The sequence below is a fragment of the Rattus norvegicus genome, chromosome 1 (genome assembly GCF_021556685.1).
Source record: "Rattus norvegicus strain SHRSP/BbbUtx chromosome 1, alternate assembly SHRSP_T2T, whole genome shotgun sequence".
In the NCBI taxonomy this organism is placed as follows: domain Eukaryota; kingdom Metazoa; phylum Chordata; class Mammalia; order Rodentia; family Muridae; genus Rattus; species Rattus norvegicus.
Window position 1 is genome coordinate 259,062,828 of NC_141534.1, and position 23,968 is coordinate 259,086,795.

General features: G+C 47.0%; 1 protein-coding gene across 2 annotated transcripts in view; it reads left to right on the plus strand.

Moving 5' to 3' along the window:
• The window catches only part of Cnnm2 (cyclin and CBS domain divalent metal cation transport mediator 2), a 122,233-nt gene that overhangs the window by 79,962 nt on the left and 18,303 nt on the right, over nt 1-23,968 (plus strand). For both annotated transcript variants that reach the window (XM_087551034.1, NM_001011942.1), the window contains 3 exon segments: nt 13,941-14,084; nt 16,598-16,735; nt 18,692-18,861. In XM_087551034.1, coding sequence (XP_087407160.1) covers nt 13,941-14,084; nt 16,598-16,735; nt 18,692-18,861 — 452 coding nt within the window.

The window sequence follows — 23,968 nt, forward strand, 5'->3', positions numbered from 1 at the left end:
GTCTGAGATCAGCCTGGAGCACGATATGAGCTTGTTTCAAAACAGAAAAACCCAAAGCAAAAGTGCACTGGGAAGATTCCCTGCGGTGAGGGTGTTCTGCAGGGATGCTAGCATCTGCTTGTTATATCTGCCCAGTGTTGCAAGATGTTACAGTTGGGGAAAGGGGTTAACACACGTGGGGCCAGGAATAATGTGTAGGGGTTATTTCTTGTAGCTTTGTGAATATAGAGTTGTGTCAAAATTAAAAATGTAATTAAGCAATGCAGAGTCTGGAGACACAGGCCTGTTGTATAGTTGGTTGATAGAGTGCTTGCCTAGCACACAGGAAGCTCTGGGTCTGATTGATTGCCAGCATGAATAAAGCCAGGTTGGCACATCCTGCAATCCCTGGACTTGAGAATTGGGAAATTGGGAATCGGGAGCTCAGGGTCATCCTTAGCTATGTGGAGAAGTCAAGGCTAGCCCGGGGTTAAGCTAGCCTGGGGTTAAGCTAGCCTGGGGTTAAGCTAGCCCGGGGTTAAGCTAGCCTGGGGTTAAGCTAGCCCGGGGTTAAGCTAGCCCGGGGTTAAGAAGTCTTTGCATCAAAAAGAAACAGAACAAGGAGCAAGAACAAGATGCACATTCATTCTCTAGTACATCTTTTAAAAACATTCATGCTTCTTCACTGGGTACGATAGCAAGATATCCTAGCACTGGAGAGACTGAGGCAGGAAGACCAAGGGTTTAAGGTCTGGGCTGGAGAGGTGGCTCAGCGGTTAGAGCGCTGACTGCTCTTCCAAAGGTCATGGGTTCAATCCCCAGCATCCACATGGTGGCTACAACCATCTGTAATGGGATCTGATGCCCTCTTCTGTGTGTCTGAGGACAGCTACAGTGCACTCACACACATAAAATAGGTAAATAATTATTTTTTAAAAGTTTTTAGGTCATTCTTGTTTATATAGTAAATTCAGGTCTAGCCTAGACAGTGAGATCTTGTCTCAAAAAACCTTTGTTCTCTTAAGACATCTGCCTACAACTAGTCCTGTAGTCCAACTGAAAAAATATAACTCAAAATGGAAGGAACATAGGGAATATATACCTTATATATAACTTTATGATACATTATAATTATAAAATGAAGCTATGATGATCAGAGCCCTGAGTACCTGCAGTCATGTGGCCTGCAGTCTTTGAATTACACTGTCACTTCAATTTCGAATGTTTTCTTGCAACTTTGCACATCTGCATGTGCTTGCTCCACTTCTCTGAATAAGACACAAGAACCTAGAAACACATGTCCAGATCCCGAGTACCAGTAGCATGGCGGCACACACCAGTAATCCAAGTGCTTAGCGAGCACAGACAGAATCAGGAATTCAAGGGCACCCTTGGCAACACGCTAAGATACAGGGAAGGTAGGGCTACTTACGATTCTGACTCAAAATGTCCCCAACGTTCAAGAGATTTAAATAAATTTGTGATTTATAGAGTCACTAACATGCTAAGTGTTTGCATGCATGTATGTGTGACAGAACTTCTGTTCTTATTATATAGAACTTTTCACGGGGAAATAAAATTGAACCACTCATTTTGAAAACAGTTTTTAAAAATCTACAAACAATCCTTTTAAACCTTGTCTTGAAAGATCTCTTCAGACCTGGGGTGTCGTTTCATGGCAGAGTGTTTGCTTGGCTTGAGTGAAGCCCTGTTCCATACCCAGCACCACACATTCACAAAAAGAAGCTTCAACTTGAAGGCCATTTTCCATTTCTCCAGTAGTTTTCGGGTCATAAGATTCTGTGTTGAACAGGGAAGAGGGGTTCATGCTCTGCTGCAGGGTTAGGACACAGGTATTTATGAGAACTGGTGGGCCTTTGAGTCCGTCTGAGACTCGGCAGTGTGGTGGGTCGAGCCCTGGCAAGAATGATAAGAAGCTTCAATTTGAAGCTGTCCATGGTGTGCTGTGCCTACAACTGCCCAGACAGTTGTGGAAAGGATGTCTCTGCTGTTTCTCCTCAATTTTTTGTCTCTTTTGAGGGGGCTTTTTTCCGGGGTGCTAGGGATCCAACTCAGAGCATGCATTGCCATTGAGGCCCAAGGCCTGCTTCTCTTAAACTTGATCACTTGGTCAGTAGCTACGGCCCTGATCTCAAGTGCGGCTCCCACAGTTAAAGGATAGGGGTAGACCCAGCCACTGAAAACAATAGGTACACCTACCCTGCACTAGCAGAAAGCTCGGATCTCTAACAACTGCACGGTCTTATCAGAGGTAATATCTGTGCCACGTAAACCTGCATCCTCATTGAAGCTGCACTGACAGCCCAGGCCTCACTGGGAATATGTCCCTGGCTGTGTGTGGAGGCGTTGCCCTGCGAGGAGGTTTGGACAGCCACTTACTCATCAGCCTTTGGGACTTTTGGAAATAGTAATGCTTTTGGTAAAGGGGGGCTTTTGTGTCCCAGAATAGCAGCAGCTCTCATCATTTAGACCCAGTGATTTCTATATACAGCAAGCACTTCTATATATACACGCACACATTGTTTATGGAACACTATTTTAAGATCCGTGTCACAGTTTTCTGGTTACTTTATGGTGGGAAAATTCAATTGGAAAAAATGTACTTAGCTCTAGTGGGGACGGTAAGGTAAAATAAGCACTTAAAAAAACCCATGAAGTTTGCCGTTTTATTTTTACTTCAGCCTTAAGAGTACAGAAGTAGTTAGCTCCATAAATGATATTTACCCCACATTCCTTCTCTTCCGTCAGGTTAAGCCACTTCAGCAACTCTTGTGATATCAGAACAACCACCATAGCAGGCTGTGGCTCTGCAAGGCACCTGGAAGCCTGCCTCTGTGTGTTTGGTAGAAAAACCTGAGGAAGTTGCTCTTTGTGTGAGTTGTATGTCTTGCATTTGAGGGTTTTTCTCTGAGTCTCTGCATCGGTCGAGTTGAGGGGGAAATGGGTAAGGAAGGAGCCCGTTCTACCCTATCCAGAGTGACGCCGCTTGAGAGCCAGGCGTGGCTGTGGCAGGGCAAGAGGGCACTGAGGCAGTGAGTGAGGAGGAGGGGTCCTGTGGGTGTTGGCCACTTCAGCTTCGCTCCTGTTCTGTGTAGAGAATGAGCATTGGGCCCGGTGCTGTGGAGAGGGGTGGGAAGTGAGGCCCTCACAGGCGAGAAGTGAACCTCAGTGGAAGGCAAGAGTGTTTCCACGTGGGGGAAACGGAAAAGCGCCCTAATACACGTAGGTAGAGTTATAAAGTGAGGGTGATATTAAAGGATTAAAAGCCCAGGACGGCTCACAAACTACAGTCCCCCCATCTAAGGTGTCCTGGGTGATGGAGGACTCTTACCCTCTACCCACATTTGTAGAGAGGCCTCTGTCTGTACGAAAACCTCGGTGGACCTCCTCTAAGACGCCTGCCCACCCACCAGGGCTGGATGGAGCCTGCCGACACCTCAGTTGCGTGTTCTCTGTGGTCCTGTTGTGGTCTCTGTGAAGACTTTACACCACTCTCCGTCAGGGCTTCATCCATCCCTACCTGTCCCTCTTGCATTCGGAATTCAGAGTTATGAGCTGTAACTGGTGTGTAACTAATGGTCCACGCTCCGAGACCTTAGTGACCCCATATCTTGCTCTCTTTGACTGACTGCAGGGTCAATGATTCTAAACAAGGAACCTATGGCGTTGTCTTTTGTGCAGCTGTCTACCTGTCCCCAGTATTGCCCTTGATTCCCTGGAGCTAGAAATGTACCAGGTTGTCTGGCTTTGAGGTCAAGTGAGTATGGCTGGTACAGTGATCCTTCCGAGGGTCTGTCACTCTTGTAACAGATGTCACCTACCTCCTGACATTGGAGAACAGCAGAGCTTCCACACAACCTCTCTGGTTCTCTCTCTTTTCTGGTATTGGTTCTTCTGGGCCTGACACACACGAGCCAGCATTATCTTGCAAAGCCTTGGGCGGGTCTCTGCCCAGATCCACCTGACCCATTCTAGTTAGCTCTGTCATTGTCTGCTAGTCCTGGCATTTGAGTTCTCTGAGTCTCCATCTGACGTCTTGGGGTGTGACCTGGACGGGACCGTCTTCTCTTTTATCCTCCACCTTACATTCCTGGAAGTCAGGAGTTTCTGTGAAAACAGCAGTGACAAGTTGGTTGAGCTGACCCTAAAGTAGTGGGTCAAGAGGTGTGGGGACATCGGGAGACTGAGAATAAATGTTTTTATTAGTAATACGCACAGTAGAAACCAAAAAGACAGACGCACAGTACGTTTAAAGTTTATATCTCGGTGTGTGTGTGTGTGTGTGTGTGTGTGTGTGTGTGTGTGTGTGTGTGTGTGTATGTATACACATATGAGCATGTAAGTGCCATAGTACACATGTGGAGGTCAGAGGACAACTTGTGGGCCTTGGTCCTTTGCTGAGACCATGTGGGTCTCAGATCCAACCCAGGTCCTTAGGCTTGGCCATGAGTGCTGTTACCCTCTGGGCCGTCTTGAAGGCTGAGGATGGTGACATGAGAGCAGGCAGAGGGAGGAGGTACTGGTGTGACAGTCAAGTCTCTGGTTGCACTGTGCATGGTGAGAAGAGTGTCCACCCAAACCTTCATTCGCTGTCACCATCATCCTGTCCTGCCCCTGCCCACTGCCCTTGCTCACTTGGAATATGAAGTAGCTTCCTGTCTGGCCTCACTGCCTCCACCCTGCCCCTGTGCCCTTCTCCATCGGCTGCTCAGGACCACAGCAGTCATGATGACTGAGATACCATGGAGATCACACCCTTTCTGCTCAGGGCCCGCAGGGCCTCACCATCCAGAATGAAGGCTGAAGTCTGTATTGTGGTGTTAACTTTCCTCACTGCTGTGACCATATACCTGACAGAGCACAACTAAAAGGAAGGGGGATTGTTTGGGTTCATGGGTTTGAGGGAACTTCCTGTTAGGGAAGGCATGGCAACAGATGGTGAGGTGACCATCACATTGTGTTTACATTCGAGAAGCAGAGGTTGATGAGCACTGGTGCTCAGTATGAACAAGGCATGAGACACACACAAACATATATACACACATGCATACACACATTCGCGCACACACACTTTATACAGTAGGGAACCCTGGCTTGTGGGATGGTCTTTCCTCCCTCCTTCCCTCCCTCCCTGTAACCTCATAGACAAGCCCAAAGGTGTATCTCCCACATGATTCTAAATCAGTCAAGTTGATAATGATGGTAGCCATCTGACTTGTTTTTACTCTAATGCCCCTGCCCTGCCTCTTAACTCCGTCCCCCTGCTGGTTCTCCTTCCCCCTGCTCCAACCACACTGGCCTTGTCTTCTTCCTTAGGCCCATGAACATCCATCCCCTGTCAGGGCCCCTGTTGTCATCTACCCACAGACTACCCAGCTTAGTCTCCTGGGGCCCTCACTTTTTGCCTGGCAGGAAGGCCTTCCTCCATCCATGCTGTGTTACATGCAACTCCACCACTTTTCCTCTCCTCACCACACACAAAGCCCAGTCCCTTGTGCCTTTTGTTTATTTCTCTTAGCGTCTGCCTTCCTACTAGAATGTTCCTTGAGAGCCAAAGCTTTGTTCTGTTTCCTGTGGAGTGGCCCAGACATTTAGTACGGTCTGCTGAATGAGTGAGTGAACTAACGCATGTGACTGTTGAGTTCTTGACACGAGTATTTAATGACCTGTGTGTGTTCTAGGCAGATCTCTCCTGACCAGTCTGCTCCCTTGTTGTAGATCAGATTAAACCCAATTCTCACGATATTTAAAGTGTGTTGACTTCCTTGACTAATGTCATCTAGTTTCCTTGGGAAATCTTTTTTTTTTTAAGATTTATTTACTTTTATGCACACTGGTGTTTTTGCCCGAAGTGTTCAAGTGTACCAAATCCCCTAGAACTGGAGTTACAGACAGTTTTGAGCTGCCATGTGGGTGCTGGGAATTGAACCCAGGTCCTCCAGAAGAGCAGCCATCTTGACCGCTGAGCCATCTCTCCAGCATTTCCTTGAGAGATCTTAACTACAGCCATTAAATTCTATTTCCCATCTCAGGTTGTTTATTAGTACTGTGGGAGCAAGCTCGGGCTTTAGAGAACACTCATTTGTTTTATCATTAGTCCCATAGAGCAGACTCTTGGGAACTTTATTGATTTCTGTTTATTGAGTTCCTACTGTGGCTTTATTAGGAGGCCTGCCAAGCAGCTCATTCGCTCTGTCCTTGGTGAGCAAGGGAGCAGTGACGTCCCATGCTGGCAGTGCCCCCCGGAGCTGCGTAGTGCGGCAGTAATGGCGAATCTGGAATGGCCAGCTTGTTTCTCTTTACAGAATTGCCTGTTTATTTACTTCCTGCCCTGAGTCATGTCTGCAGACTCCACAGGGTCCCCTCGCCTTGTGCTCAGATCGTTAGGTCTTTCTGACTACTGGATGTCATTTTTTTTATTAGTACAGCTGTGTGCGCTTGTTCCCAGTTTGGTTCTACTTCAGCTACCCCCTTGGCTCTTTCCCCCAGCTGTTTCAGTTTGTCTACTGCTGAATTTCACGTCACTGCCAGCAATGCAGAAGAGCAGAGGCGGCTGTCTGTTCACCAGGCAGTGGGTGACACATACACTTGTCAGCCTAATCCTGTTGAGTGTTGACATCGGTGGATGATCAAAATACAGATGTTATCTGACGCTGAATGTTCGGGTCTAGCAGCACACAGATGTGGTGACCTTATCACTCTGGGCTGGCTTACCCATCCACGGAGAAGACACAAATAGGGAACTGATACACAGGGCAAGGGAACAGAAATTTGGCCCTCATTCTACATTCTTGGCATTACCGGGTCTAGCTCATGGTGAAGACTAGCTTCTTCTTCAGTCCCACCTGTGTGGTGCTCTGCCATGGGTCCGTGCAGTTGGGAGCCATACGCTGATGACTGTGAACCCCTGTGTGTTGATAAAGGCTCCTTAGGTTTTCCCTTTCACACTGCTTTGTTGTCCCGTTTAAGGACCCAGCTAGGAACCCAGAGGTTCTACAGAACAGTTAAAAGTAGCTGAAATACTGTAATACCTTATATCTGGGCCTAAGAAGGCCTCTCCAAGCCCTCATGCCAGCAATTTGTGCCTTTTTTTTTTTGAGACAGGATTTCATGTAGCCCAGGCTAGCCAGAAGCTCTATATGTAGCGGAGGATGATATTGAACTTGTATTACTCCTGCCTTCCCCTCCTTAGTGTTGGGGCTACAGATGACTACCATACATCTGTTCTGTGCTGTGCTGGAAGCTGAAGCCAGGGCCTCCTGCGTCAAGCATTCTACCCGCTGAGCAGTCCCTGGGCTGGGCTTTGTTTTATAAAGCATTCATTTAGATTATTTGACCTATGATGTATATTTAAAAGTCCCAGCATCATTATTTATACCTAAGATTACACATTTTGTTGATTTCTGTTTTTTATTATTATTATTATTATTATTATTATTATTATTATTATTATTTTGCTTACTGTGAAGGGGGCAGGTGAATGTACTGTCAGGCTTGGTGGCAAGTGCCTTTCCCCACTGAGCCTACTTACCAGCTCTGGATTTTGTCCTTCAGAACAAAAACCCAAATCCATCCATTTTAAATCTTTTTCTCATCCTTGGGTTTTTTGTTTGTTTGTTTGTTTGTTTTGAGACATGGTCTCATGTGGTTCAGACTGGTCAAGAACTGGATGTATAGCTAAGGATGACCTAAATTCCTGATCCTCCTTTCCCGCCTCACAGATGCTGGGGTCGTGGGCTCGCACTGCCACCCAGCTTATTGGCCTTTTATGTGTATCATGGTTGCCCTTCCACTTTCCCCCCCACCTTGGTTCTTCCAGCACCACAGCTGACAAAGGTCCCGTTGTGGCCAAGGCAGGAGGATTGCTGTGAGTTTGAAGTCAGTCTGAACTACAGGAGACCCTCCCTCAAATAAAAAGAAAAAAGAAGGAAAGTTCACTTTTGCACTTTTCTTTCTTAGAAAGCCGTTTGCAGTTTTCTTTTCTCTCCAGGTGAGGCCTAAGGTCTCAGGTTCCTGCAGTGGCCGGTTAGTGGGCAGGGGCCTGAAATGATCTCCCAAGGACCCCTCCCACTCTGAGCTGCACACCAGGAAGTGGGTTCAGGAAATAGGACCTCTCACCAGGAACTCCAGAGCTGAGAGAATGTGGCCCTGGGTCAGTGCAGAGCTTCAGGGTGAGGCTGAGGGTAGCTGCAAGGGGCTTGGAGAAAAACTGCCTTTTCCGTCTAAGGAGCTAATTCAGGAGAATGGCCTCTCCTGGGTAAGGCCCTTCACAGATCTGTGCTTTGGAGCTGGTATTTCAAGTATGCCCATGTGCATGTAAACGAGTCGCTCCAAGACAATCTGATTATGCAGTCGCTACTTCGGTGAGAGTAGCCTCAGTGGAATGGAAACTTCATTTTGAGTCTAATATTAGACCTTGCTTTGGAAAATTCCTTTTAAATGATCACAAGCTGGGAATAGCAAAAGAATTTAACTTTCGACAGACAGCATTCACCAAGAATTTTTAACTGCTTATGTTGGGTCCCTGGGAAGGCAGATGTGAGAAACCTACTGGCCGGTTGACTAGACCAGAGCCGCTTGCCCTACTGCAGGCTTCCTATCTGTGGCTCATAAGCATCCCCCCAGTCTCCTTTGCTCTAAATGTTTCCCTTCTTTGAATGTGAGCTTGGGGGGTGAGGGGTGGGAGCTGGGAGGGGGCTGGGGGGGCTGTTAGAAAGCCTAATCATCGAACAATCCAAATTTCTAGACTTGCAAACTGTTATTTCAGTGGCAACCAGGAGGGTAGCAGCATAGATTTGTGGGCGCAGTGGGGCCAGCTGCCTGCAGAGCCAGAGCGTGAGCCAGCTGGTTTCCAGAGAGTATGTGTAGTCTGGCGGGCTGGTTGGGGTTAGGTGAGTGTACCCAGTTCAGACGGTTACCTAGCCTTCTATTTACAGCGCTCCCACTCTATGGCCTGTCATTTTTTTGAAGTTATCTAAATATTAACTGATTTTGAAGTTTGTGTTCATTTCCTTTATGAACACAAACTTTATTTTAGATGCTTTGAGAAAATCAACATTAAGTTTGAGAGACTATTCTGAAATTGAAACACATCTCTTAATCAGTGTGTGTTTAACATAGATTCTCTTTGCCTTCCGGTTAACCATTACAATGAGTTACCAGTTACTGATCACCCAGTGGAGGTGGGCACCGCCTCTGTTGGGCGTCAGCCTTGCTACCAACCCTGTGAGGGAACAGTTACCGCAGCCTGGCTGTGGAGATAAGGACTGGAGCTCAGAGTGTGGCTGCGGCTCCTTGGTTATCAGCTCCTGGTGCTGGGAGCGAGGGGCAGGCAGTTGCTGGAGTTCACATGGGAGACTGTTGAACTTGGGAGTCCAAGTCTTCCCCTGCCTCACCCACTCCCTTAAGGAGCAACACAAAGCAACGCCACATGGTCCTTTTAATTTGTTGGATTTAACAGATCCTTTAGACTCATATAAATTATTGATGGAGCCAGAGAGATGACTCAGCAGATAAAGACACTTGCAGGAAAGTCGCTGACCTGCGGTCAGTTCCCGGAACCCACCTGAAGGCAGAGGAGCCCCGACTCCAGATTCCACAGAGGTCATCTTTCTCTCACGCGTGCACACACCTCGGACCATTTTCGAAGAGCTTTCAGCTTCTGCTTATATGTCTATAGTGTTTGATATACTGCACATGAATTTAAAGCCATGAAACTTAAAACATATTTACCTGTGAAGCAATTTAAAGGCCAATGATGAATCCGTTCTGTGTTAGCATTAATAGCATTTTTATTAATTATGGCTGTTTTCTAAAACAGAGAACTAGGAGTAATGTCAGTGTTTATGTATCTTGGTGTCAGCTGAGTGTGAGGCAGCTGGACCCTCCCTCCCCTGCTCCACTCTGCCAGGCTGCATCTGTTGGAGCAGACGGAGAAAGGCTGACCTCACACAGATAGGGATTTGGGAAAGGGAGGTATATGCTGTCACAATATTTGATATTACACCAAAACTTCCTTTTGCTGTGTGTGGAGTATGTGCGTGTTGTATGTGCTTGTTAGTGTAAGTGCATACACTTGTCGTTTGGAGGCCAGAGGTAGGCTTTAGGTTTCTTTCTTCAATCTTTTTATATTTTTATATTTTGGGCTAGAGTGTCATTTAATCTAAAGCTCATTAGTATAGCCAGACAGGTTGGTTAATGAACTTTAGGGCTCTTCCTGTTTCTGATGCCCCAAAACTGGCATTGCATACACGTGCCACTGTGCTTGACTTCTAACATGGGTCCTGGGATCCACATTCTGTCCCTCATGCTTGTATGGCAGGCAATTCACTGACCAAGCCACCTCCCCAGCCCACTAGAGGTTCAGTTTCTTTTAAGACAGAAACTCTCTATATCACCTTAGTTGTTCTAGAACTTACTCTGTAGACCAGGTTAGCTTCAAATTCACAGAGATGTCTGCCTTAGCCTCCCTTGCGCTGGGATTGAAGGTGTGCAGCACCACACCCTACCCAGTAGAAGTTTCTTACAGGTTGTCTCCATTGTGGAACCTGAGGTCCTACTGGTACACTTTGGGTACTTTGAAGCACCCACACTCTTTTGCCTAAAATCTTTGCAAAAGAATTTTGAGGAATATAACCTATGAGGACTATCCCCTCTGCAGGCAATCCATGCAGAGCCTCCTCGTGGCTCTCCTTCCTTAGGAGGTGGGGCTGGATTGGTGACTGGAGGGGGACCTGAGCAATACAAAGACTAAGCAGACTGGGGAGACGTGAGAGCTGGTCTGGGGGTGCTTGGACTGCACAAGGAAGCAGAAAAAATGTTTTTGGAAAAACCAGTACGATGCAAACCATGTATCAGGAGTTGAGACATGATGTATCAATGGCTGTGTCTTAGTTCGTCAGCTATGTCATGATGCAAGGGATCACGGTGGAGATCTGAGGAAGAGTTGGTAGGAACTCTTTGTAGGGATTTGTGATTATTTTGTAAGTCTAAAATTGTTTCATTTATTTATTTATTTTATATTTCATTGCGTATGTGTGTGTATGTGCGCGCGCGCGTGTGTGTGAGATGCACACGCACACACACAAGGAGAGGGTATAGGTGTGTGTATATGCAAAGGTACATGTGTGGAGGTCATAGAACAACTTTTTGGAGTCAGTACTCTCTACCATGGGATCTGGAGATCAGACTTAGATTGCCTGTTTGTATTGCGAATATCTGTAGCTGCTGAGCCGTCTTGCTGGCCCTTGGATTGCTTTTTTACAACAGTCTCTGTAGCCCAGGCTGGCCCAGAATTCATGGCATTCTTTCTACCTACCTCCACCCTTACTTATCTGCTAATGTTTCTTTGGAAAAGTCTGTTATGAGGCTGAAAAGATGATGGTTCGATGGATAAGAACTCATAGTGCTCTTCCAGGGGACTCTAGTTCAGTTCCCAGCACCCTTGTTGGGCTGCACAAACAGCCTGTAACTCTAGCTCTGGTGGTTCTGGAGCCCTCTTTTGGCTTCCACAGGCAACTGCACTCTTATGCACAGACACACATACAAACACACTCACATACACATAATTTAAAATTAAAAAATGTATTTTTAAAAGGTCCCTTGTTCTATCTAATACTTGGAACTATTTACTCCTGTGTGCATCTCACATTATTATCATTAGTCACTTGATTCAAGTCCCAGCACCCAATTGGTGACCTATAACTCTAATCCCAGGGGATCCAACATCTTCTTCTGACCTTCATGGTCACACCAGGCGCATATGTGGAGCACAGACATGCATGCAGGCAAAATATCTGTCATATAAAAAAAATCTAAGAAAAATTGGCCCACCCAATTTTGTGGATCTTTTAAAAGTTGCTACATCAGATTACTCAATATTTTAAAGGTTACATTTCTTACTATCACTACCAAGCTCATCAAAGAAGTATTTTCTGAGGGGCTGAGGATGTGGCTTGGTAGTAAAAATTCCTGCTGTGAAATTCTACAGCCTTGAGTTTGGATCTCCAGCACCCAAGAAAAAAGCTGGACGTAGCAGTACAGGCCTGCCATGCCAGCCCTGAGAGGCAGAGCCAGGAGGCTCTAACAGCTGACAGGCCATAGTCTAGCCAGTAACTGAGTTCCAGGTTCAGTGAGACACCTTACAGTAAAGTAGGGACTATTGGGGGAAAAGTTACATTGGTCTTCATAGGCACACTCATAGGCATGTGCACACATACATACACATACATGTATACTTGGTCTTCATAGGTACACTCATGGGCATGTGCACACATACATGCACATACTTGTACACAAAGGGCCTTACTAAGAAGGTATCAAAGTCATGATGGATACGAGTTTCTTAGAATTCTAATTTTCTACTGAAATCACAGTTTTAAAATCATTAACATCGAATTCTGCCCATGGCTTTTCTTGACATAGTAAGTCCACTTAGTTCATTTCCTTAAACATGTCTACCAGATACCTATGTCTCAACTACAGCTTGTCATGTAGTCAATCTGTCAACTAAAAGTGATGTTTAATGAAATTAGCTTGGCCTGGGGGTGCAGGCTTAGCAGGAACACCTTTGCCTGACCTGTGTGAAGTCCTGGGCTCCTTCTGCAGTACCACAGAAAGTAAGGTGTGTTGAAAGCAGCCCACACCCAAGCCAAGGTCTCTGAAGGCGACTATTGTTCCTGTAGATTGTGTCATGGTGTGTCTCAGGTGGTCAAGTAGGATGTCCAATGATGCCCACACAGAGTAAGGATCTAACTTGTACGGCTGCAATGAGGACACCCTTAGAGACTTGGACTTTCTCCCACTGTGGTGTGTGTAGTGATGACTACTGCTTGTTTCCATGGTGACATCTGGGACAGGCGAGGGATCTTGCACTGTGGTCCAGAATCAGCACAGTGAAGAAGGGCAGTAACATTTTAATACTTAGGGGGAAATGGTGCTCTTGACCATATAAGGGTCTTGGACCTCCTGGAGATCCTTGGACTTCTCTCTCCATTGAGGAAACTGCTAATGTGTCACAGAGGAAGAGCTGACGGTGCTCAGTGTCACATCTACTAGGGAGCAGAGAGCTAGGCACAGGGCAGCCTATGGACAGTGGCGTCCACAGCATCCCTGCTTTAATGACTTAGACGGCCTTGTCCATTTGGTTGTGGAGTTGGCAGTGCCTTTAAACATGCTGGAACATAGACTTTGATAGCTCACTATCAAATTTGCTGCAAAAGAAAAAGATGCTCCCAGTAAGTTGTAGAAGCAGCCCTGTCTACACAGGCGTTAACATCCATGTGAAAAATGAAGGCACAAGGACTAGGGAGACGTCTCAGTAGATAAAGTGCTGGCCTCACACTCCTCAAGACTGGCATGCAGAGTTGGGCAGGCATGGTAGCCACTGGAGGGAGAGACGGGAACTCTAGGCTAGGCTGGCAATCTAGACTAGCAAGATTCTGTAAGCAGGTTAAGTGGGAGACCTTGCCTCAGAAAGGGAAGAGTGGTTGTGAGGCTACCATATGTTAACTTCCAGTCTCCACACACATGCATGCACACATGCAGATATGTATAACACACATATGTACACATGCAAATGAAAGCTAGACTGCCGGATACGGCCGTGTGCACGTAGGAAGGTGAGAACAGGAGGGAGGTTCTGGGGGCCTCACAACCAACCAACCTGGTGAATCACCAGGCTCTGGTTTCAGCCAGAGATCCCATCTCAAAAATAACATGGAGAATGATGGAGGACAGCCAGTGTTTGACCTGGGCCTACACACATGCACACACACAAGCGTGCAAGTGTTGGTGCTGGGCTACTGGTGTAGCCCAGTGATAGAGCAAACAGACCCATGTTTGCTCCCCACATAGAGAGAAGAAAAGTGTGCAGCTGTGTCTCTAAGGCGACTAAGGACACCAGAAAATGACCTTTTCAACCTTGTCTTCTGTCTTTAAAGGTAAATCCCACCTGGCCATTGTGCAGCGAGTGAACAATGAGGGCGAAGGGGACCCGTTTTATGAAGTTCTGGGAATTGTCACCTTGGAAGATGTGATTGAAGAAATCATCAAATCTGAAATCTTGGATGAGACAGACTTGTACAGTGAGTACCAGTGTCTCCGTGTGCCTTTGCTGCTGCTGTCCTGCTGCCTGGACACTTCTCCTCGGTGTTTGTCCTCTCTAGTATAATTCCACAGCATTGCCTAGTGCCTCTACCAAACTAGGAGAAAGGGCAGATTCAGGAACATTGAGTGGCAGCCTTCTCTTCCATAGGCAGCTTCTCTTGGCTGTGAATCCAAGCACATTCAAATGTTGACCTCTGAGCTCCACAAAGGTGTGCACAGGTACATATACCCTCCCCCCATACACACAGAGAATATTGTTTTCTTGTCTGCTTAGCTGCCTGCTCTTGAAGGGCAGATGGGGGATGGTGAGTATTTAGATCAGGCAGGGGGAGGTCCCAAGGGTGAACTTGACCCCTGGTATGTTGGCCCTGTAGCAAGTCTCTGCGTGCACAGCTGGCTCACTGCACCAGGGCACCGCAGCCCTCACCCTAACCGTGCTGGTGTCATATGTGGCTCGCTCTTTTATTAATTTGTTTATTTTGTGTAGGGTGTTTGTTTTGCCTGCATGTGTGTCTGTGTACCACATGCATGCAGTATCCAAAAAGGCCAGAAGAGGGCATTAGGTCCTCTGGAACTGGAGCTAAGGTGGTTGTCAGCTGCCATGTAAGAGCTAGGAATTGAACCTGGGTCCTCTGGAAGAGCAGCCAGTGCTCTTAACCTCTGAGGTGTCTTTCCAGCCCCATACAAGGTTCTCTAAAAAGTCAATCCTGCCAAGGAGAGCCCAAGCTTGGCTCCTGGGGCAGGGAGGGGTCGGCAGACTCTATCCGCTCAGCTTTGAAACAGAATTTATAGGAGCTGAGCTGTCCGTGGGCCCTGCAGTGTTCCAGGAATGCCTTGCTCAAAGAGTGGTTTTATCTAGTTCTTTAACCAAGGAACATTACACGGTTTAACATCTGTAAGACTTTGTAGCATCTAATGAGGACAAACGTTTACATTGTTAAGAATTATCTTAAAAATGTGCCCTGTACGTCTGTATCCGTTCTTGTGTGATTTACACTTTGACAGCCCAGCTGTCAGAGTCGTCCTAGTAGAGAATATTGTTGTTCGTTTATGTCCTTTTCATCCTTCCATGACCCTATACGATTGATGCAAGTGCAGTCTTTATGTGGGTTCTTAGGATCACCTCAGGTTGCTAAACTTTGGGGGCAAGTTCACCCACTGGGCCGTATCACCGGCCCCCTTTCATTCAGATTGAACATATATCTATCTGAATATATCTGTTTTCCCTGAGGTAGTCCTTGCCTTTGGGAAGACAATTTAACTGTTTATGGAATCTTAGATTCTTTTTTTTTTTCAATGGAAATGTTACTAAATGTTTACTAAGCTCTCAGGGAGGGACTCATTTCATGGAGAAGAGTTATGTGACATGACCTCTTGGTATGAAATGCTGAATTTGTGGCTTCAGGATTACTATCAATCTAGGTGAAAGGTCAGCCAGGAAACAGCACTTGCCATTAAAGAGCCTTTTCTAAGTGTCCTATTGACTTACACTTTCTGATCTTCAAAATAGTTTGAGATAGAAGCATAGAAGCCCCTAGTCATTGATGTCTCACCCTGGACAAGAGCTGGTAATACGGACTCTCACGGCAGAGCAGGCAACTGGGGCCATGCCCTTGGCTTGTTTGTTTTTCTGTTTTCTTTTACTGTGGGGGCAGGGTGCTGAGACAGTTTGATGCTGCAGCCTAAGCTGCATTTGACCATGTGGTTCTCCTTCGTCCTAAGTGCTGGAAGTGGAAGCTGGTCACGCTAGCTTTTTCTTTCTCAGCACTTTATCCTGAAAAATGCCTTTGTAGGGGATTCCCTGAGGTCAGGGGTTGGCAAATCATAGTGTACGGGTTTCCGCTGCCCGAGTTCATATGGCCTACAAGGCAAGAGTGGCTGCTCGGGACTTTTAAGGACCGAGAAAAATCAACAGAAAAACTCTGTGATCTGTAGAAATTAAACAAAAGGTGAAATTTCCGTTAAGTGTTGCTGTGCTCGATCATTTACGCACGCTGCTTTTGCAGAGAAGCAGCTTGGAGTCGGCAACAAAAGCCTGAGTCTGAGTATTTCCTCTTTGGCCTTTTCCAGAGGAGGCTGGCTCATTCCTCCCTGATCACCCTCATGTCTGCCTGACCTCGAACACCACACAGTCTGGGGCAGGAGTGTAGCAGAGTGACGAGCAGGGTGATCCTGGAGTGGCCTTCTCGGGAGTCTTGCTTGTGTCTTTGTTTTCTTTCCCCTGAGGCAGAGAGGCCCTACCTGCAGAGACCTTGTCCCTCCCTGTGGCAGGTCTTCCTCGGGTGACTCTGTGCTCCTAAGGGGTTTGTCTGTCTGCCGAATCATATCTCAGAGGAGCTCTCTAAGGCAGCTGCAGACCCAGGAGAGGCCATGCTCTCTGTCCATTCTGTGAGACCTCCATGAGGTCCCTGCACCTTTGGAAACAGTGTGTTTGTCTTTTCATCAATAAAGAGCCCTGATTTTGATTTCTCTTTCCCCATTCCCACCTCAGCCGACAACAGAACAAAGAAGAAAGTGGCCCACCGTGAAAGAAAGCAAGATTTCTCTGCCTTTAAGCAGACGGACAGCGAGACGAAGGTTAAAATATCACCGCAGCTTCTCCTGGCCATGCACCGTTTCCTAGCAACAGGCAAGTGCACTTATCACTATATGCGATCTGCAGGCCCTGGAGCCTTCCTCACCACACTGACTGGGGGGCTGGGGGTGGAGGCTGGGGAATGGGGTGACAAGTAATGCCACTTTGTGTTTTGTTTCTTTTTTGTTTTTGTTCTGTTTTGTTTTGTTCTCTTTAAATTCTCTCCTCTCCTGTGTTCAGTGTCGGCATGAACCCTCTGAGACATTTGCCAGGGGTGGACCAGTAACTTAAAATTGGTCTGAAAGGTAAGGACGAACGTTAGTGCCACACTGCATGTGTACGGTAGGCCAGGTCATCTCCTCCAGCTAAGCCGCACGGCGAGCCAGCTGGCGGAGTAGGCTGACAGTGCAAGCCGGGCGTCACCTCGTTTGATTGGACACTTGAGTAATTCTCTCTTCAGCTTGCCTTGGAAGAACAGTCGCACACCAGTGGTAACGCAGGTGCCAAGACTTACATGGAAGAAAAACAGACACACAGAATGAAATCCTTATCTCTTATGGTTCCGATAAAAGGAAAGATTTACCGAGTTGGGCCTGGACTTCTTGGTGGCTTCTTCAAGTCAGATTGTTAACTTGGGCCCTACCCAGAGGCAAGCGTTCACACGGTTATAGCCACCAGCCCAGCCAGCACTGACTGCTTCCAAGTGGTCAAGGCTGAAAGACCTAAGAGACTGGTTAACCTTCTCACATCCCCAGACAGCCCTGTAAGGGGCTCTGTTGGCCAGGGAGAGTGTGAGTCAAGTCTGGAAACCCCTAGAGGCTTTAGAAGACATCTGTTTCCAGGACCGGCCAGTAGGCTTTGCCCAAGTGCAGTATGTGTGTACGTGTGCTCTGAAAGGCCATCAATGTGAGGCAGGATGTCACCTACCATCAGACACATGGACGTGCTCTGTTCACATTTATGATATGGGACTGTGTCCATGACTTCCTGTGTAGTAGGACCCCACCCCCCAGGCCCCTGGATATCAGAGTATGCATATGCCAAGACCACACTTGTGGTTCTGTGTGTACACGCACACAGGGTACACAAGCACACAAGCCTAGGCAAAGCACTGGAAAGAAATACTCACCAAATTGCTCTGAATGGCTGTCTAAGAAGTCAGCTTGCAGACGATTTTTATTTTATTTTTCTGTATTTTCCAAATTCCCTGCAATGTACTGTCTTACAATTAAAAAAAAGTCACATATGTGAATCCAGAATTTGTAGCTTTTGTATATAGCATCTAATTTAAAAATAAGTTTAAAATAGTTTGCTATTATTATCTTCCTATTCTGGTACTGTTGTTGCTCCTTGTGGAAGAACCACACTTAAAACTCAGTGTTACCATAAAGTCCACACTTAGGACAGCAACCTGGAGCCCACATCTTTTCCATTGTTTTAAACGAAGTGATTGTCTTTGTCGGTGCTGACCACCGTTACTTTATCACTGGCAAGTCAGAGTGCATGTTGATGTGTGCACGGCCTTGCTTCCATTCTGAATCTCTCCCTCTGTGGTCCCTAGAATTCCTCAGGAGAGCGGTGTGGGAGAGCAGGAGGTTGTTGAAGCCTGGGTCTATGCACCTGTCCTAACCCACCCTCCATGCTTCTCGACAGTGTCTTCCTCCCATGGCTGGTGGTGACAGTCAGACTGTTGTGGCTTGAGTTAAGGGTATCCTGGCCCTCAAGGAGGGGGTCTGCTAGTCATTTCCATCAATCAGAAATATAGGGCACTGTGTGGGGCAGAAACCAAGGGCAGGTAGAAAGGAAAGGTTGAGAAGGGCCAGCCGTGACTGTTCCGCTATTGTAATTTCTCCCAGGTAATCTGACCCAGTGGCTCACCAAACGGAAGTCTGGTTCACATGTGTTGTATCTTTCTGTCGCCAAGTATTCTTCTGGTCTGAGCGCCTCAGTTGCTAGTGTGGCCTGCGCCCTTCTCTGAAGTGTAATGTCAAGTTGTGTTTGTGTCTATAGAAGTAGAAGCATTTAGCCCATCCCAGATGTCAGAGAAGATCCTCCTAAGGCTGCTAAAGCACCCCAATGTCATCCAGGAACTGAAGTACGACGAGAAGAACAAGAAAGCCCCCGAATGCTACCTCTACCAGCGGAACAAGCCCGTAGACTACTTCGTCCTCATTCTGCAGGTCAGGACTCACTCTGTGCTGCCCACATCCAAGTCTGCTCTGAGGAGGCCTGGCATGAGCGAGCCGGCTTGCCTTCTTAACTGTGTGTGTGTGAGAGAGAGTGTGAGTGTGTGTGTGTGAGAGTGTGAGTGTGAGAGTGTGAGTGTGTGTGTGTGTGAGAGAGAGTGTGTGTGAGTGTGTGAGAGTGTGTGTGAGTCTGTGTGTGTGAGTCTGCTCTTCATGTGCCGTGGTGAGCATGTAGAGGTCAGAGGTCAACCTTGGGAGTCTGTTCTCCTCTACCATGTTGGTTCCAGAATCCAACCATAGTCCTCCGGTGTTGTGGCACGTGCCTTTACCTCCTGGGCCCCCAAGGCACATAATTTGTGATGGTAGTGTTTTTCCACCAGCACACCAAGAACAACTGGATGACAATTTTAAATTACATAACCAGTAAGATAAAATTAGTAGATAGAGATAGTCAAACACAGAAGCCAGAGAACACACTTTTCAGAGGGTTCGTTTTGCTTTCCTGAGGCAGGGTATCATGGATTGTCAGGCTGACCCCATACCTGATATGTAGATGAGGGTGACCTTGAACTCCCGATCCTCCTGCCTTTACCACCCAAGTACTGGGAATATAGACATAGGTTTAATCTTAGCGCTGCTCAAGTGGGTAATGCACACTGGTGGCTCCTACACTGAGGAAATCAAGGCAGCCTCAGAAGTTCCAGGTCACCCTGAACTACATATCGGATTTGAGGCCAGCCTGAATGATGTGTGGCCCTGCCTCATTAGAAGAGAAAGTCTTAGAACTATGGAATTAAGCTGTGTTTCCAGCTTGAAGTAGCGTTAAACACTTTAATGCATACACTTGGAATAAATTCATAATTGGAAAGCTCAGTCAGTGAATATGGTACATTGTCATTTGTGTAGAAGAAGAACCCCCCTGCTCTTTCACAGAAACTTCTCCACAGAGCTCTGGGATTCACTGCTCTGACCCTCACTCCCACACCTTGCCCAGGTTACAGATGTGTACAGCTGCACTGGCTTTTATGCTGGTTTGGGAATTCAAACCCCAGTCCACATGTTTGCTGGCATGTGTTTTACCCCACTAAGCCATTTCCCCAGCTTCTCTCTTTATTTTTGTTATTACAAATTGTTAGCTCAAGTTATCTGTCCAGGTCTGGGTTTTCCAACACATCACTTCCCTCCTCAAGGGGCTCCCTCTGGCCTTACTCCTTCTATTCTCCTTCCCTGTCAGCCTGTGGGACTTCAGGTTGTGTTTTTGTCTGCTTCCACATATAAAAGAAAACTATGATCTTTTGACTTTAGCCAAAAAAAAAAAATCTACTCTGTAAAACAAACCATAGGGCCACCGTGATGGTTCAGTGGGATTAGTGCCTGTCACTAAATATGATGGCCTGAGTTGGAATCCCTGGGGTCTGCCTGGTGGAAGAGAAAGAGTGGACCCTGTTTTCTGTGTGTGCCCTGTGGCATGCACTCCCTACAAATAAACAGGTAAATAGTGGGATTTGTTTGTTAGTTTGGTGTTTTGAGACAGGGTTTCTCTGCGCAGCCCTGACTGTTCCGGAACGAACTCTGTAGACCAGGCTGGCCTCAAACTCACAGAGATCTGCTTGCCTCTGCCCCCTGAGTACTGGAATTAAAAACATGCACCACCACCACCTAATATATAATGTAATTTTTTAAATAAAATAAAAAACGACAAATAGTAGACAGAAGAGGCATGTATAAATAGACTATATTTCTTAAATTCAGTCTTACACATAAATCACTGTTTACAGCATTATCCATGAAAGTATATACAAACCCACTGTAAACTAGGAGAAATTGCTCACACGTCTGATTAAGTTTGAGTTGATGGCGGGAGGGAAATATGTAGTAAAGAACTGAAAAGCGTGCACAACAGTCCATCAAGGCTCAGCAGTTAGAGCTCTTGTTGCTTCTGCAGAGGACCCAGGTTTGGTTCCCAAAACCCACCTGGCAGCTCACAAATACCCCTAACTCCAGTTCTAGGGGACAAATGCCCTCTTCTGGCCTCTGTGGCAACCACATGGTGCACATACAGACAATATATCCATATCCATCAATAAATCTAACAAGTTTCTAATTTTACATGCACAGTAACAGTAACTGCTAGATATGGTTTCTCTTACCGAAAGGCAGGCTAGACTAGATCGCTGTCCTGTATGCCGTGGATGTGTGTTATTGGTTCTCCAGGAAGTAATATAACCTACATATGCAAATGAGCACTGCTGTCCCCAGCACAGGGCACACTTGGGCAGTCCTAAACAAGCACAGGAAACAGAAAGCCTGGGCCACACTTTTGCCGGGTGTTAGTGGACAGGAACATTCCCTGGCATTGCTCTTGCCCACTTCGTGTGCAAATGCCCTTTCCTTCCTTTTCCTCTTCCTCTTCAACTCTCCACCATATCTTTTAAAGCTTATGATACAGATTTGAAGGCCATGTTTGCTCTATAGTAGATTTTACTCCCTTCTCAGACTAGCATTTAATTCTAACCTCTCTGGTCTTTGGCTGCATTTGAACAACTCCGAATGTTCTTCCGGTGCATGCCACTGCTATTTGACCTGTAGTAGATGTGCCTAAGCCGTCTCTGGGACTGTCTCTCTTCTGTTCTCTCCTGCTCAGGGCTTCTCAGACCCTGACATGCACCCGAATCACGCAGGGTCTTGTCACAAGCTCCCAGTTGGTGCAGGATTGAGCTTAGCCACTAGGATTTGAGTTGTACCACTTGTACACCAATATGATTATAGGAAACCAGATGACTGAACACATGTATAAATTAATATTAGCCACCATCTTTCAAAGTATCCATTTATGAAGTAAACTTGCAGAATCTCAGGCTCCCGTGTACAGCCACCCGATAGAAAGCCATGACTAGAAAGCATGCAAGTGACATGGTCACACAGGAATAGACAGGCGTCTCTGAGTGGCATGGCCAGGAGACACCATGTTTGTGCTTTTGGCACCCACTTGGCCTGGCTTCCTTTCCATTTTCTCTTTCCTTCCCCCTTTTTATCTTTGATGAGATCTCATACGGCCCAGGCTGGCCTTGGGTACGCTGTTCAGTTGAGTATCATTGGAACTATCGATGCCTCCTAAGTGCTGGCTTTACAGGCATGTGCCTGGCTTTATGCAGATCAACCTCCAGGCTTTGTGTATGCCAGGAAAGCTGCACCCCCAGCCTGCTATCTGCAATCTGATAGCAAGCCCCGGTGGTGGTTTTGTGACTGCAACACAGGAAGTACCCAGCCACAGTAACCACAAGATTATCTACTAATATGGGTTATTGGGCCATACTGACTCGGACAGCATCCCATCTGACTGTGATCCCAGAGGCGCTGGCTCACTAGCACACTAGGCACTTAGAAGAAAGAAAGCAGCGATTGCCTTAAGAAGCAGGACTCTGTGACTGAGTTCTTACTTAGGAAGCCAGCCTTGCGCCGGCATGACACCTCCTTCCAGAACCTCTTAAAAACTGGTACTGGGAATTGTTTTTAGACAGGGCCTTGCTATGTAGCCTGGTTGGCCTTGAACTCATGATCTTCCTGTCTCTGCCTCCTGAGTCGGGATTATAGTGGCATACCAGCATATCCAGGTAGGCCTCCTTCCCAGCCTGTCTGGTTACCGCCCCAGCTCCTCTGAGAAAGCCTGCAGCCCATCACATCCTGTTCTGGTTTGTAAATAATTTTATAGAGTAAGCTTATGAGTAGTTCAAAAGTAAAATCAATTATGTAGACTCTTTCCTATATGGAAAAGTTGTATGGGGAGGCAGTGGCTTGATTCTCTAAGCCATTACCCTATAGGGATGGCCCTAATCTCACCCCAGTGAGGTTATTTGGAACTACTGACACTCAACTGAACAGATGTTCCTGGTGTCCCCAGAACCTGCCTGTCAGAAAAGCGTCCCTCTGCAGAGGGGGCCCAGGAGCCTTAAACTCTAGCAAATGGGGAATTAGCCAGTGCTGGGACCGTGGGAGTCCTTTTATCTGTTGAGATTTTAGTGCTTATCTTAGATTTTTTTAAACCTTTATGTGTATAAGTGTTTTGCCTGCATCTGCTGTGCACTGTGTGTACACCTGGTGACCTTGGAGGTCAGAAGAGGGACTCAGATGCCCTGGAACTGGAGTTATGGATGGTTATGAGCTGCCCTGGAGGTGCTGGGAACTAAACCTGGGTCCTCTGCAAGAGCAACAGATGCTCCACACTGCTGAATCCAGCTCTCTGCTGGGATTTTATTCTCATGTGTTACTTCTTAGCATGTGTGTGTATATATGTGTGCATGTGTGTGTGTGTGTGCGTGCACGCACATGCACGCATCTGTGTGTGTGTGTGTGTGCGTGCACGCACATGCACGCATCTGTGTGTGTGTATGTGTAGGTCCCTCACACTCCTGCAGGAGTCCATTCTCTCCCTCCAGCTAAGGATCCTGGGGATCAAACTTGCTTGTGCCGAGCCATCTTTGTGTGTGTGTGTGTGTGTGTGTGTGTGTGTGTGTGTGTGTGTGTGTGTGTGTGTACTTGTCTGTGGAGGAATTCAGTGTGTGCACTGTTTTAACCATGCTCACTACCCGCCAGACTCCTCCAGAGTCCTGTCTCCCTCCCACTTCCCGCCTTCCCTTTTAATCTGCTGTAAATTTGGAAATGGCACCTGTGCCTGCGCCTGCGCCTGCGCCTGCGCACTGCTGTTGTGGCCCGGTCAGTGGTTGGATGGAAGGGAGGAGAGGGGGATGGTGGCAGGACATTTCCATGTAACTTTTCATGTTCAGTTCGAGGCATGTTTCCTATTTTGAGACTATATTTTCTACATCGTAGGGCCCGTTAAAATATGTGGTCTTTTCTGCAGTGACGGCAACAGTAGATAATGAAATAAAAACCTGGTGGTTCTTATCTGTTGCCACTTCTGAGAACCCAAGCACGTGGGCGCCACAGCCCAGCGTGTCCTCAGTGCACTGACGGTTGAGACTCCTTGGCATCCAAGTGGGGAGTAGGTAGCCCTTCCTACCCCGCCTGTTGCCTCCCCTGAAGTACTTAAGGGATGGCTGGGGTCCTGGGTGTGGGTGTGGAATATCTCTCTAGACATCTT